General features: G+C 39.5%; 1 protein-coding gene and 1 long non-coding RNA gene across 3 annotated transcripts in view; one reads left to right on the top strand and one right to left on the bottom strand.

Annotated features, from left to right (window-relative positions):
• LOC138958397 (uncharacterized) overlaps positions 1–12,346 on the top strand; it is a 77,030-nt gene that overhangs the window by 9,011 nt on the left and 55,673 nt on the right. The gene's annotated exons all lie outside the window — the stretch shown is intronic.
• Positions 5,437–12,346, bottom strand: part of LOC138958371 (probable E3 ubiquitin-protein ligase HERC4) — a 49,410-nt gene continuing 42,500 nt past the window's right edge. For both annotated transcript variants that reach the window (XM_070329493.1, XM_070329492.1), the window contains 4 exons: positions 11,919–11,993; positions 10,541–10,643; positions 9,957–10,009; positions 5,437–8,600 (listed from right to left, as the gene is read on the bottom strand). In XM_070329493.1, the coding sequence (XP_070185594.1) occupies positions 8,445–8,600; positions 9,957–10,009; positions 10,541–10,643; positions 11,919–11,993 (387 nt within the window). In that variant the 3' untranslated portion in view covers positions 5,437–8,444. The remainder of the gene's footprint in view (positions 8,601–9,956; positions 10,010–10,540; positions 10,644–11,918; positions 11,994–12,346) is intronic.

Raw genomic sequence — 12,346 nt, forward strand, 5'->3', positions numbered from 1 at the left:
GTGACTATGTAATCGGTCAGTGTTAGTCTGTCCGGCCGGCCGGCCGGCCGTCCGTAGACACCACCTTAACGTTGGACTTTTCTCGGAAACTATCAAAGCGATCCGGCTCATATTTTGTTTAGTCGTGACCTCCAATGACCTCTACACTTTAACGATGGTTTCGTTGACCTTTGACCTTTTTCAAGGTCACAGGTCAGCGTCAAAGGAAAAATTAGACATTTTATATCTTTGACAAAGTTCATCGGATGTGATTGAAACTTTGTAGGATTATTCTTTACATCAAAGTATTTACATCTGTAGCCTTTTACGAACGTTATCAGAAAAACAAGGGAGATAACTAGCCTTTTCTGTTCGGCAACACACAACTTAACGTTGGGCTTTTCTCGGAAACTATAAAAGTGACCGGGCTCAAATTTTATGTGAACGTGACTCCCAGTGACCTCTACACTTTGACGTCTGCTTTGGTGACCTTTGACCTTTTTCAAGGTCACAGGTATGTCTTGAAGGAAAAAAATTGAAATATCATATCTCTGAAACTATTCATCGGATTTGATTCAAACTTTATAGGATTATTCTTTACATCAAATTATTTACATCTGTATTGTGTTGTGAATAGCAATTTCTTCCTGTCCATCTGATGCCTCATATAATATTCAGAACTGCGAAAGTGACTCGATCGAGCGTTTGCTCTTCTTGTTAAAAAGAAACTCTTAAGGTTGCCTGGGACTGGAAACTTAATAAGCAAGCGTGCCATGGTCTCTTTTGATTGCTAATGCATAAGTGAACACATCTCGCACATCAGATTTCTCCTGCTCGACTTGCACGTGCTGCGAGCGCGCATTATGTGTTCAACGATAAACCTGCTTGTCTCGTGTGTTAAAACAGTCACAGCATCAAAATAATCACACAAAAGTAAGGTCAAACATGCCTTCATTAAACTTTTGTGGTTTAATAATTCTAACTCTATAATTGTTGGAGATTTTGTCAATCAAACAATGACGAATTTTTTCGCGTTTCTTTTGTTGCTCGGTATATATACTACTTATATACAATTTTTGCAGGAAGTTCGACAGTCAAGTCTGAACAGTTTCAGAAATCCAGACAAATCCTGTTTTCATATACAGCCTGTTCCAAAAGAAACGCAACCAACCTGTTTGCAAAATCAAAGTGCAAAATTTATTTTGCAAATAATATTTCATGAAGTTACATACGACACACAACAAATTAGACAGCTGTCTGCCAAGCGTTTTTAATTGGTCACCAGTTACTGCCCTCTAATGTGGAGAGGGTGAAATTGACATCGCACGTGAACAGTGCCCACGTGTTTGTGAATGGATCAAGTTTCAACTGAGCTGGCAATACAGTAGAAAATAGCAGTGACTTCTTCAGCTGGACTGACGGCAGAATGCCTCGTTTGTCTAAAAATGAAAGAGAGCGTGCTATTGGCATGCTTGCCACTGGCCAAACGGCCCAAGCAGTCAGTCAGGTCATGAATGTTCACAAATCCACTATTTCTCGTCTAGTCATTCGGTTGAACGCAGAAAAGACAGCTGCATCAGAAAAGGGACATAAATTGTGCTTCAATTGTCATTGTTTTCCACTTTTATTGTTAAACCTGTTTTGTTCCACATGTGATTTGGAAATGTACCAAAAATGAAATATGTAACTTCATGAAATATTATTTGCAAAAGAAACGCTGGTGGAGGACACATCCGTTTTTAAACGCAGAAAAGACAGCTGCATCAGAAAAGGGACATAAATTGTGCTTCAATTGTCATTGTTTTCCACTTTTATTGTTAAACCTGTTTTGTTCCACATGTTGTGATTTGGAAATGTACCAAAAATGAAATATGTAACTTCATGAAATATTATTTGCGAAATAAATTTTGCACTTTGATTTTGGAAACAGGTTGGTTGCGTTTCTTTTGGAACAGGCTGTATATATATATATACGTACCCGCTAATTGCAAGTCTGTAATGCTTTTGAAGTTATTCTTTTCTGACTTTTGCAATCCAAAATGTTCTAAACATAAGATGCACACAAATACACTCAAAACATAAGATGCACACAAATACACTCAAAACTGCCCATTTCAAAACACAGCCATACAAGGACAGAAGGCATGTAAACAAATCAACAAAATGCTGATTTTGATGCAGACCCTGGTTGAAGTTATACATACTGTTATCAAAGAACAGCAAACATAGTAATAGTCATAAATTGTACTGGCATCAAGACTTTGCTGGATCAGACGCAAGAAAGCCATTGCCTTCTTTCTCACCCATTGGTATTTAACATCTTTTGTCAGAAAGTAATGCAATCACATAGACTTTTTGTTAATGTAAATTTGAAAAATAAAAGTTGCAACTGCTTACACAGTCGATATGATCAGGTTATTGCTACAAACAGACACACAGACATTATTTGAAAAAATAAAAGGTTTTCAAAGGAAATATACAACAGGCATCAACTGTGGCAAGCTTATAAATGTTTGCATAGATTAGTTCTTTTGAGTCCTTCCCTCCCTCCCTCCCTCCTCTTCCCCGTGCCCCAGGGAACAAACCCCAAAACTGCTACAAATTGGCCATGGTGCTCTGACTTGGCAAAAAGAAAATTATAAAATCATTAATATTAGGTATATCCCCCTCCCACCTTGAAGACTTCTACAGCTGGTAACAAAAAATATGGCATCTACCACTTCTTGATTTATAGCATTTTGTTCATCTTTTCCTTTTCTTGTCATAACAATCATTTCACCCCTCAAAAAAATAGTATCAAAAATGTAAATAAATTTAATACTGGCATAAAAATCATGTTTATTTAACATTGTACGTATATTTCAATAAACTTCTTCCTTTTAAGAGTAACAATAATGAAAACAGTTTGGCTACAGAGCTTTGGATAACACGTACACTTCAAGATGATCAGTCTTAGATCTTGGGACACATATATATATATACTAGATGAATACCCGCTTCGCCGGGAAGAAGTCGAAGCCGGCGCACCGCATGAAGGAAGGGAGATAAACGCGCAAAACACTAGAGAAGAGTAAAAATAGTATAACGGGAATATGGATTGAGCGTTGTCGACAGTGACCTAAAAATAGAAACGGGAATATGGATTGACGCCACATGAAGGAAGGGAGATAAACGCTGAAAACACTGGAGAAGATAAGGAAGAGTTACTGGGAATGGATCCAGAGAAAAACCAAAATCGGTTCAGCGCTGCGCGCTGAGAGCACGTGTTAAAATATCTCATCGAGCAGGTTGTGTCCGGGGTCTACCTGAATATGCCCACCAAATTTGAAACCCTATCATCCATCGAGAACCTTGGGCGTGCATCGCGGACACACAAACACAAGTCGTATATATATAGATATAGATATAATCTAAGCATATACCCCTCTCACACATACACACAAAGAAAGATCAATTAAGTTTACATATGCATGTTCTAAGTCCTATGTCACAAATCAAGCAAGACTCCCGTTTACCACTGACCTAGCAATACAGAGGATGACCCCCCCCCCCCCCCCCCATTTGAGATTCCCTCCATTCTAAGACCCAGATTCATCAGACTTTATGTACATAAACCTCTTCAAATTTTACTCCATTTTCAGACCCCCTCCTTTGTAAGACATGATTTTCACATATCTTTTTCGGTTTTAAATTAAAGGGGAGTTCCACTGAATACAAACAAAATGATATGGCATCAAGAAAGTTCCTCTGGGGTTAAAACATACATTTATCACAGACTCAGAAGGTTCAGAAGATCGAACAACAACAAAAGTTGAACAATAACATTCCAACTGGCATTTGGAGAGCCACCATTCACAGAAAAGTTTCAAAGCTCACAACACTGGCAAATATAAAAAAAGTACAGGGGAAACCCCCTTTTAAACCCGCAAAAAAAATCTGGAGGGAGTCTTAAAATGGGGGTAAACTTACAGGGCGGGGATGTAGCTCAGTCGGTAGCGCGCTGGATTTGTATCCAGTTGGCCGCTGTCAGCGTGAGTTCGTCCCCACGTTCGGCGAGAGATTTATTTCTCAGAGTCAACTTTGTGTGCAGACTCTCCTCGGTGTCCGAACACCCCCGTGTGTACACGCAAGCACAAGACCAAGTGCGCACGAAAAAGATCCTGTAATCCATGTCAGAGTTCGGTGGGTTATAGAAACACGAAAATACCCAGCATGCTTCCTCCGAAAGCGGCGTATGGCTGCCTAAATGGCAGGGTAAAAAACGGTCATACACGTAAAATTCCACTCGTGCAAAAAACACTAGTGTACGTGGGAGTTTCAGCCCACGAACGCAGAAGAAGAAGGGGTAAACTTACAGAGGCTATGAACAGAAGATCTGAAAAAACAGGGTCTTAAACGGGAGGGAGTCTTAAACTGGGGAGTCTTAAAGGGGATTCCACTGTAAACAAAAATACTCAAGGAACAGAAAGAAAAAATGATCAGTCAACTAAATCATGCAGCTTTTCTCCTTGTGAAGTCTTGAGCTCGAGGAGCCTTGGATAAAACTTGTACATGTATTATCAAAACTAAACAAGTTTTCCTCTATGTGTTTTTACATTTAGTCAAGTTTTGACTAAATGTTTTAACATAGACGGGGAATAAAGACGAGGGTTGTGGTGTATGTGTGTGTGTGTGTGTGTGTGTGTGTGTGTGTAGATCGATTCCGAGGAAACTACTAGGCCGATCTTCATGAAACTTTACATAAACAATCTTTCAGATAATATCCCCAGACCATTTTTTCTTTTTTGGGATAAATGTCTTTGATGACGTCATATCCGGCTTTTAGTGAAATTTGAGGCGGCACTGTCACGCCCTCATTTTTCAACCAAATAGATTAAAATTTTAGTTAAGCTATCTTCGACAAAGACCGGACTTTGGTATTGCATTTCAGCTTGGAGGCGTTAAAATTAATTAATGAGTTTGGTCATTAAAAATCTGAAAATTGTAATTAAAATTATTTGTTTAGATATCGATCAAAAAATAATTTCATCTTATTCTTCATTATGTTTTTATTCCAAAAACATAATTATGTTATATTTGAATAAAAAACAAGCTCTGAAAATTTAAAATATGAAAACAATTATTAAAATTAATTTGTTATAATCGATTTAAAAACAATTTCATCTAACTCCTTATCGGTTTCTGATTCCAAAAACATATAGATATGTTATGTTTGGATAAATAACAAGTTCAGAAAGTTAAAAAGAACAAAGATACAGAAAAGCGTGCTATTCTGCTCAGCGCAACCAGTCTAGTACCGCGCTATAATACTGGCTAATTAATTTCACTGCCTTTTCCATGAGCAGGGGACTGACAATGCTATACGGTCTTGGTGAAAAAATGCAGTGCGTTCAGTTTTAATTTTGTGAGTTCGGCAGCTTGATTAAATGTACATGTAGTAATTTTGCCTTACGTGACTTGTTTTTGTTTTTCAAGACACACCAACAGGGAAAAAACTATCATCAAGTCACAGCAACCAAAAACCTAAAATCAAGGTAAAAAGATCAATTCTATATAAGAATTAGTATTGCAATGTTTTCTGATGTATGGCGTAGCTGATAGTATTCAAACCAAAGTTATAGAGAGGGACAGGTTTCACCAAACAACAAAGCAGCTAAGGGTTAAAAAATTAAAAAGAAGTAATGACAGTTCACACTCAAGTAGGAGTTTCTGTTTTAGAACACACACATGGACGCATGCACGCGCACACATGCACTGTAAATGTAAGATGTTCATCCTGTACCAAAACTTACCAACCAAAGGTAAATAACATCTGGCAGGCGGGGATGTAGCTCAGTCGGTAGCACGCTGGATTTGTATCCAGTTGGTCGCTGTCAGCGTGAGTTCGTCCCCACGTTCGGCGAGAGATTTATTTCTCAGAGTCAACTTTGTGTGCAGACTCTCCTCGGTGTCCGAACACCCCCGTGTGTACACGCAAGCACAAGACCAAGTGCGCACGAAAAAGATCCTGTAATCCATGTCAGAGTTCGGTGGGTTATAGAAACACGAAAATACCCAGCATGCTTCCTCCGAAAGCGGCGTATGGCTGCCTAAATGGCGGGGTAAAAACGGTCAGCCCATGAACGAACAAACAAACAAACATCTGGCAAACGGTAATGTTACAAAGCATTATTTTAACCTGTGCCAAAGCAATGATGTGCACAGACAAAATCAAGCAGGCTAAAAGGAGTTGGTTATTTTTCTATACTTAATATTTCACAACACAACCTCATCATTCTATATTATGCACAAATCTTTATATAATCAAATAACTGCCACCTTTGTAAAAAAAAAAATTAATAATAATAAAAACACACACACACACACACAAAAACGTCAACACTGAATACAGATCAAAAGAAACAAAACATTTTGTTAAATCTCTTTGGCGGTAATTAAGTTCAAAGTACAATGTACTGGATAGCTAGTTAAATGTATAAATCATATTCACATTCAAGAGTTACCCACACACAGTACCTAAGATTTGAGGAACAAACTTAAAAATAAACAAAAATGTATGAAAGGAAACAGGAAAAAATAAAACAACACAGTTGAAAAACAAAGGATTACTGTACTCACCGATACAAGAACAAGACAAGACGGTACGAATTTTCGCTTATCGAAGCTTCATCATGTTTCCCCTCTATTTTCTTTCAAACCTTGTTCGTTCCGTGTTGCGTCTGCTTTTTGTTGTCTTTTGTGTGCTTGTTTTTCCTGATGAAGCTTCCATAAGCGAAAATTCGTACCGTCTTGTCTCGTTCTTGTATCTGTGAGTACAGTCATCCTTTGTTTTTCAACTTTGTTCATCTTACCACAGTCACTTCGTTGTTTAGGTTTTTAAAACAACACAGATATTGTTAATTTCAACCTGATCAAATTAACGACTGGCCAATACATCTGTTCATTTACTATTTTTCATGAGCAAAGGGATCACTGCTTTAATCTTGTCCAAGATTAACCTATTGGATGAGGCAAGGACAGACGAGGGAAGTGTGCAGCACCGTACTGTAGTGAAGTGACGAGTGCAGTGGCCTGGTGGATAAGACGCCGGCCTCTTAAGGTCGTGGGTTCGAATCCCGGCCGGCCGAGCCTGGTGGGTTAAGGGTGGAGATTTTTTCGATCTCCCAGGTCAACTTATGTGCAGACCTGCTAGTGCCTTACCCCCCTTCGTGTGTACATGCACACAAGCAAAAGACCAAGTGTGCACAGAGAAGATTCTGTAATCCATGTCAGAGTTCGGTGGGTTACAGAAACACGAAAATACCCAGCATGCTTCCCCAGAAAGCAGAGTATGGCTGCCTAAATGGCGTGGTAAAAACGGTCATACAAGTAAAATCCGTGGGAGTTTCAGCCCATGAACGAAGAAGAAGACTGTAGTGAAGTAACAGCAGGCAGTTGGACTATCTGTATCGGCGCAGTATCCATGGTGCTGTGTGCTGCTTGCTCCATGCACAAGAAGTGATGGGGTTTTTTTCTTCAGTGGAACCCCCCTTTTTTTTAACCTTCAAAAATCTGAAAAAATCAGGTCTTAAAAAGGGAGGGAGTCTTAAAACAGGGGTAAATTTACAGAAGTTATGAACAAAACATCTGAGAAAACAGGGTCTTCAAAAGGAGGGAGTCTTAAATGGGTGGGTCTTAAAAAGGGGATTCCACTGTATTTCTCAAAAGGTTAAATCTGCATTTGAACCAAGGATAGTTAGTGACATTCTCTAGTTATATGTTTCACATGTGGTGGGCATTTATTAATGATTGAAAACATTACATACACACATTAAAAAAAATAGTTTAAATGCAGCAGTAAAATAATGTTGAGCACTCTCCTCTGTCTAACCTGTAGACAGATACTTGTCTTTTAAAAAGTTTGGTAAAATGTTGAAGAATCTGATAGTTCTGTGTCAAGGAAAAGCCAACAGCTGTTGTTGTGACCTGTCATTTTGTCACAGTACAGTTTTTGCGGTGTCAGAGACTTAAAACACATGTTGTTTTTTCCCCCTGCAAATCACGTCCAGTTTTTCTGTCAAGAACTTTCATTCTCATGCACAGATGCCTCTCAGCTGTTAACCATTCAGATCTTGTTGCTGTTGTCCTGATACTGTACACCATGCAGTCTTCAAGACTAACACATCTCAGCCTTTTAAGTTGGTTGTTAACTTTATTATGTGTACTCTCCAGCTTTCTCAGTGTCACCCTTCTTAGATCAACGCCGTAAGCTCCTGACTGCTCTCCTTCTGATGTTTACACAGTACACTTCTAAGCTAATAAACCTCAGCCTTAAACAGGACAGTCTAGTACAGTTAACTCCATGGTCCAGCTTTCTCAGTGTTACCCTTTTAAAATCAACACTTTCAGTTCCCGACTGCTCTCCTGATTGTTACACAGTCAACGCCTGGGGCCGGAGCAGCTGTTGAGCAGTATCAGCTCCACACCTACACTATGCCGAAACCTTCCGAGTGTTGAATGGCCAGCAGTAGCTTTTCCTTCATGGCTTCCTTGGAGGTGTACTTGGGCAGGTCCAGCAGGTTGAAGCAGGTGTGGGCTACAGGTAGGTACTGCTCCCCACCCCCCGTCGGCTGGATGATCATCTGTTAGTTTAAACAAATTTTTATTCAAAACACATGACATGAAACAATTTAAAATATGCAACTAGGACACAAACTCAAGCAAAGGCTTATTTTACGTAACCAAACAATACTAAATTACAGTCATTTTCATGATGGTGGACTGATGACAATGATAAACCAGAAGAACAAATGATCATCTGTTGGCACCGTTGCAAGTGATTAACAGGCAGTGGGGAGACTTTGCTGCTGGCATACCGCAACAAGAGAACTCTGAGCTTCAGTCAGAAATATCAAAAGTCAGAAACAAGCTACAGTCAATGCATAGATATTTGTTGCTGGTGCATGATTACAAAAAAAACTTTGGGCTTTAGGCAGAAAATCTCAGAAGTCAAACATAATAAGCTACAGTCAGCACACAGACATTCTTCTTCTTCTTCTTCCATTTAACGCCCAGGGTCAACATTCTGACTGTTAGTGGCGCATTGAGATTTAATGCCGTGTGAGATGGAATTTATTTTTTTACTTTATTCCAAGTCCCACGGGTATTTGATGGACATTTTTATCTATGCCTATACAATTTTGCCAGGAAAGACCCTTTTGTCAATCGTGGGATCTTTAACGTGCACACCCCAATGTAGTGTACACGAAGGGACCTCGGTTTTTCGTCTCATCCGAAAGAATGCTGGCACACAGACATCAACTGCTGGCATAAGACTACAAGAGAACTCTGGACTGCAGACAGAAAGTCTTGAAAGCAAAGAACTTAGTAGCCGAAGGCAGTTTACTTTCTACTTGAAAATGATTTTTAAATAACATCAGCCAAATTTATTTCTCTCGGTTTATTAGAGGACTGGGACAGCTTCATAATTATGGCAGGTGTTCAAATCCTGAATGCTTAGGTTTGTGAAACTATTCTCACAAATATGTAAGAAAGAAGTAACAAAACTGGTAAAAGGTTTGAGATCTATGACAGCCCTTTTTAAACTTTCTTTTTCACAGATTAGTTGTATAGTAAAGTGTGGGGGCCCGGTAGCTCAGTTGGTAGAGCACTGGACTTGTGATCGGAAGGTTGCAGGTTCGAATTCAGGCCGGGACGGACACGGGTCAACTTTACGTGCAGACCCAGAGACAGAAGCCATGTCCCACACCTGTGTCATCACAATGGCATGTAAAAAGACCTTGGTCATTCTGCCATAAGTGCAGGTGGCTGAATACACCTAAACACGCAGACACCTGGGTAGCGCGACTCCGTTGCTGCTAGCTTTCCACTGGGAGGAAGCGACCCGAATTTCCCAGTGATGGGACAATAAGTAATGAACATGAAAATGAAATAAAAATGATGAATCAAACTAGAAATAAACATGCAACAGACAATACCTTTATATGGGACATTCCAAGCACAGGAATTCGGTCACTGCCAGTCAAGAACACTGGAACACACAAGTCTCGAGAATAAATTTAAAATCAAGGACACAAAGATGTGAACAGGCAGACAGTTGTGTCAAATTCCACACTCCTGACTATCCACAAACACACCCACATGTACATACCCCCCATCAACACACACAGGCAGACCTGTTTACCAGACAAGAGTAATGGTCAAGTACAAAAATAGTAATCTGATGACCAAATAATAACCCAGGAGTTGCAAATGCCAACATTAGCAACAAAAACCTAAGATGAAGCACATTTGAAAATCGTAATTCGGACTCAAATGGAATATTTTTTCCCAAAATCCTCAAAAAATAGTAATAAATTACTTTAAAATAGTACGGGTAAACAGGTCTGCACAGGTATGCACGCACAAGTACATACACCACCACCCCCATACAAACATACCGTAAACTACCATGTATGTGCCTATCCCCCTTATCCGACTTGACAACTGGGCAGCAGATATAACACATTACCAGTCATATTAACCGCAGAAGAAAAATAAAAATATTGAGGTCTATACTTACTCAGGAATTTCTTCTTGTTCTCCAGACTGAAATCATGAAAGATTTCCCAGAAGAACTTGATGGTGGGGTGGTAGCGGTAGAACTCTCCCTTGTACTCTGTGTTCTGGAGGATGAACCATCACAAACACTCAACTCAGGCTTAAGTTAACACAGTTAGGAAAAATGTAAGAAAAAAATGTGTAAGATGAACAAAAATAAATGTTGAAATTATTGAAAACAAGTACAGTGGAGTCCGGGTACAACGAATCTCAAGGGAGATACATTTTAGTTTGTTATATCAGCAATTCGCTGTGAAGTTTTCAACCCTAAATGGCCTTAAGACAAGTTTTTCCACTCACCTTCAAATGATCGTCCCATCGATCTTTCCTTGGAGAGTATCTCTGCATGTTTTCAACAGCTTCATAATATAATCCATAGAGAGAGGCATAGTTCAAATGTTCACTTTACTGTCACAATTTTAGAAGTAAAATTTAAAAAGTCATGTAAAAGCATGTACAGGTACATTCTGATCAATCTCCGTGTCCGTCAAAAACAACACTGCACACACTGACACTGCCGCGACACATGTACTAAGCTGTTTTGAAAAAGTCCAAAATGTTTGTCTGACGCTGCTCAGAACTGGCACACTTCTCCACTGTACACTCCAATTTGGAGATCATATCCAAGTCACAGACATCGCTGCACTTTGCCTGCAAGTAGCGACGTAGGGTATTGGCAGCAACACGTGCTTCTGTGGCAGTTGGTGTTGGGAGCGGTTCTGGGTCAACACAGCGGCGGTGGCTGTTCCGTGCACCTCCCGCTGTTTGTTCAGAGTTCGCTCATCACGCGATGTGCACTTGTGTTTGTGTATTTTTGTGTATTTTTGTCTTTGGAGACAATTATTGACATCAGTTCGTTGTAGCCTTGTGACTTTTAGAGACAAAACGGCTCTGGGGCGATGAAAACGTGTTTGTTAAAAGAGGGGTTCGTTATGCAAATGAGTTCAAAAGGTTCGATGTAGCTGGAAAGTAACAAGTAAGAAATAGAAGGCTGTCTGCTGGGAAATCAATGGCAGTTTGTTAAAAGAGGGATTTCTTTATACCCAGGTTCGTTATAGCTGGATTCCACTGTATAAGCTAAAAAAAAATTTAAAATGCAAAAACCAAATGAATAGGTCAACATGCAGTGTAAAATGTCCACACACACACAGGCACACACACATACACACACAGGCACACACACATGCACAAACACACACACCACCAAACACACACACTCACACACAAAGACAGATACACACACACATATCATAAAGAAGCTAATATTATACATTCATAAGGGACAAGGAAACACAGTTTGCACCTCTGCGGAGAGTACCAAAAAACCCCATAAAACAGACCTGTTCAAACACACTGAAGTCATAATCTTCATTGCCTATGACCATTGCTTGAAGTTCTTGTGGATGGAATAGCTCCTGCAAAAAAAGACAGAAATTTGAGTATATTCCAATAATTTTTAACAACTCAAAACTGGTGCAAAAAGCAATTGTATGCTTAACTTGTGCTCACAAAGAAAGAAATTCAAGACGATGAGGCTTTTGTTGGCCAACAAGGATAAAATCTGTGATCTATTTTCCAATCAACAACGTGCAGATAAACTGTACGTGTGGAAGGCACCTCGTGTATCAACTATTTAACTCTTCTCTCAGTAACAACTCCATATACTTCAGTGCCCTTGGGAAAAATGCTTCTGGATAAAACTTTACCGTCATTCCCCCAAAATGTGTATGTGTTCAAAATTATCTGAACAAGGCATGTTGCGACAGAA

Source organism: Littorina saxatilis, linkage group LG2, assembly GCF_037325665.1.
Source record: "Littorina saxatilis isolate snail1 linkage group LG2, US_GU_Lsax_2.0, whole genome shotgun sequence".
Classification (NCBI taxonomy): Eukaryota; Metazoa; Mollusca; class Gastropoda; order Littorinimorpha; family Littorinidae; genus Littorina; species Littorina saxatilis.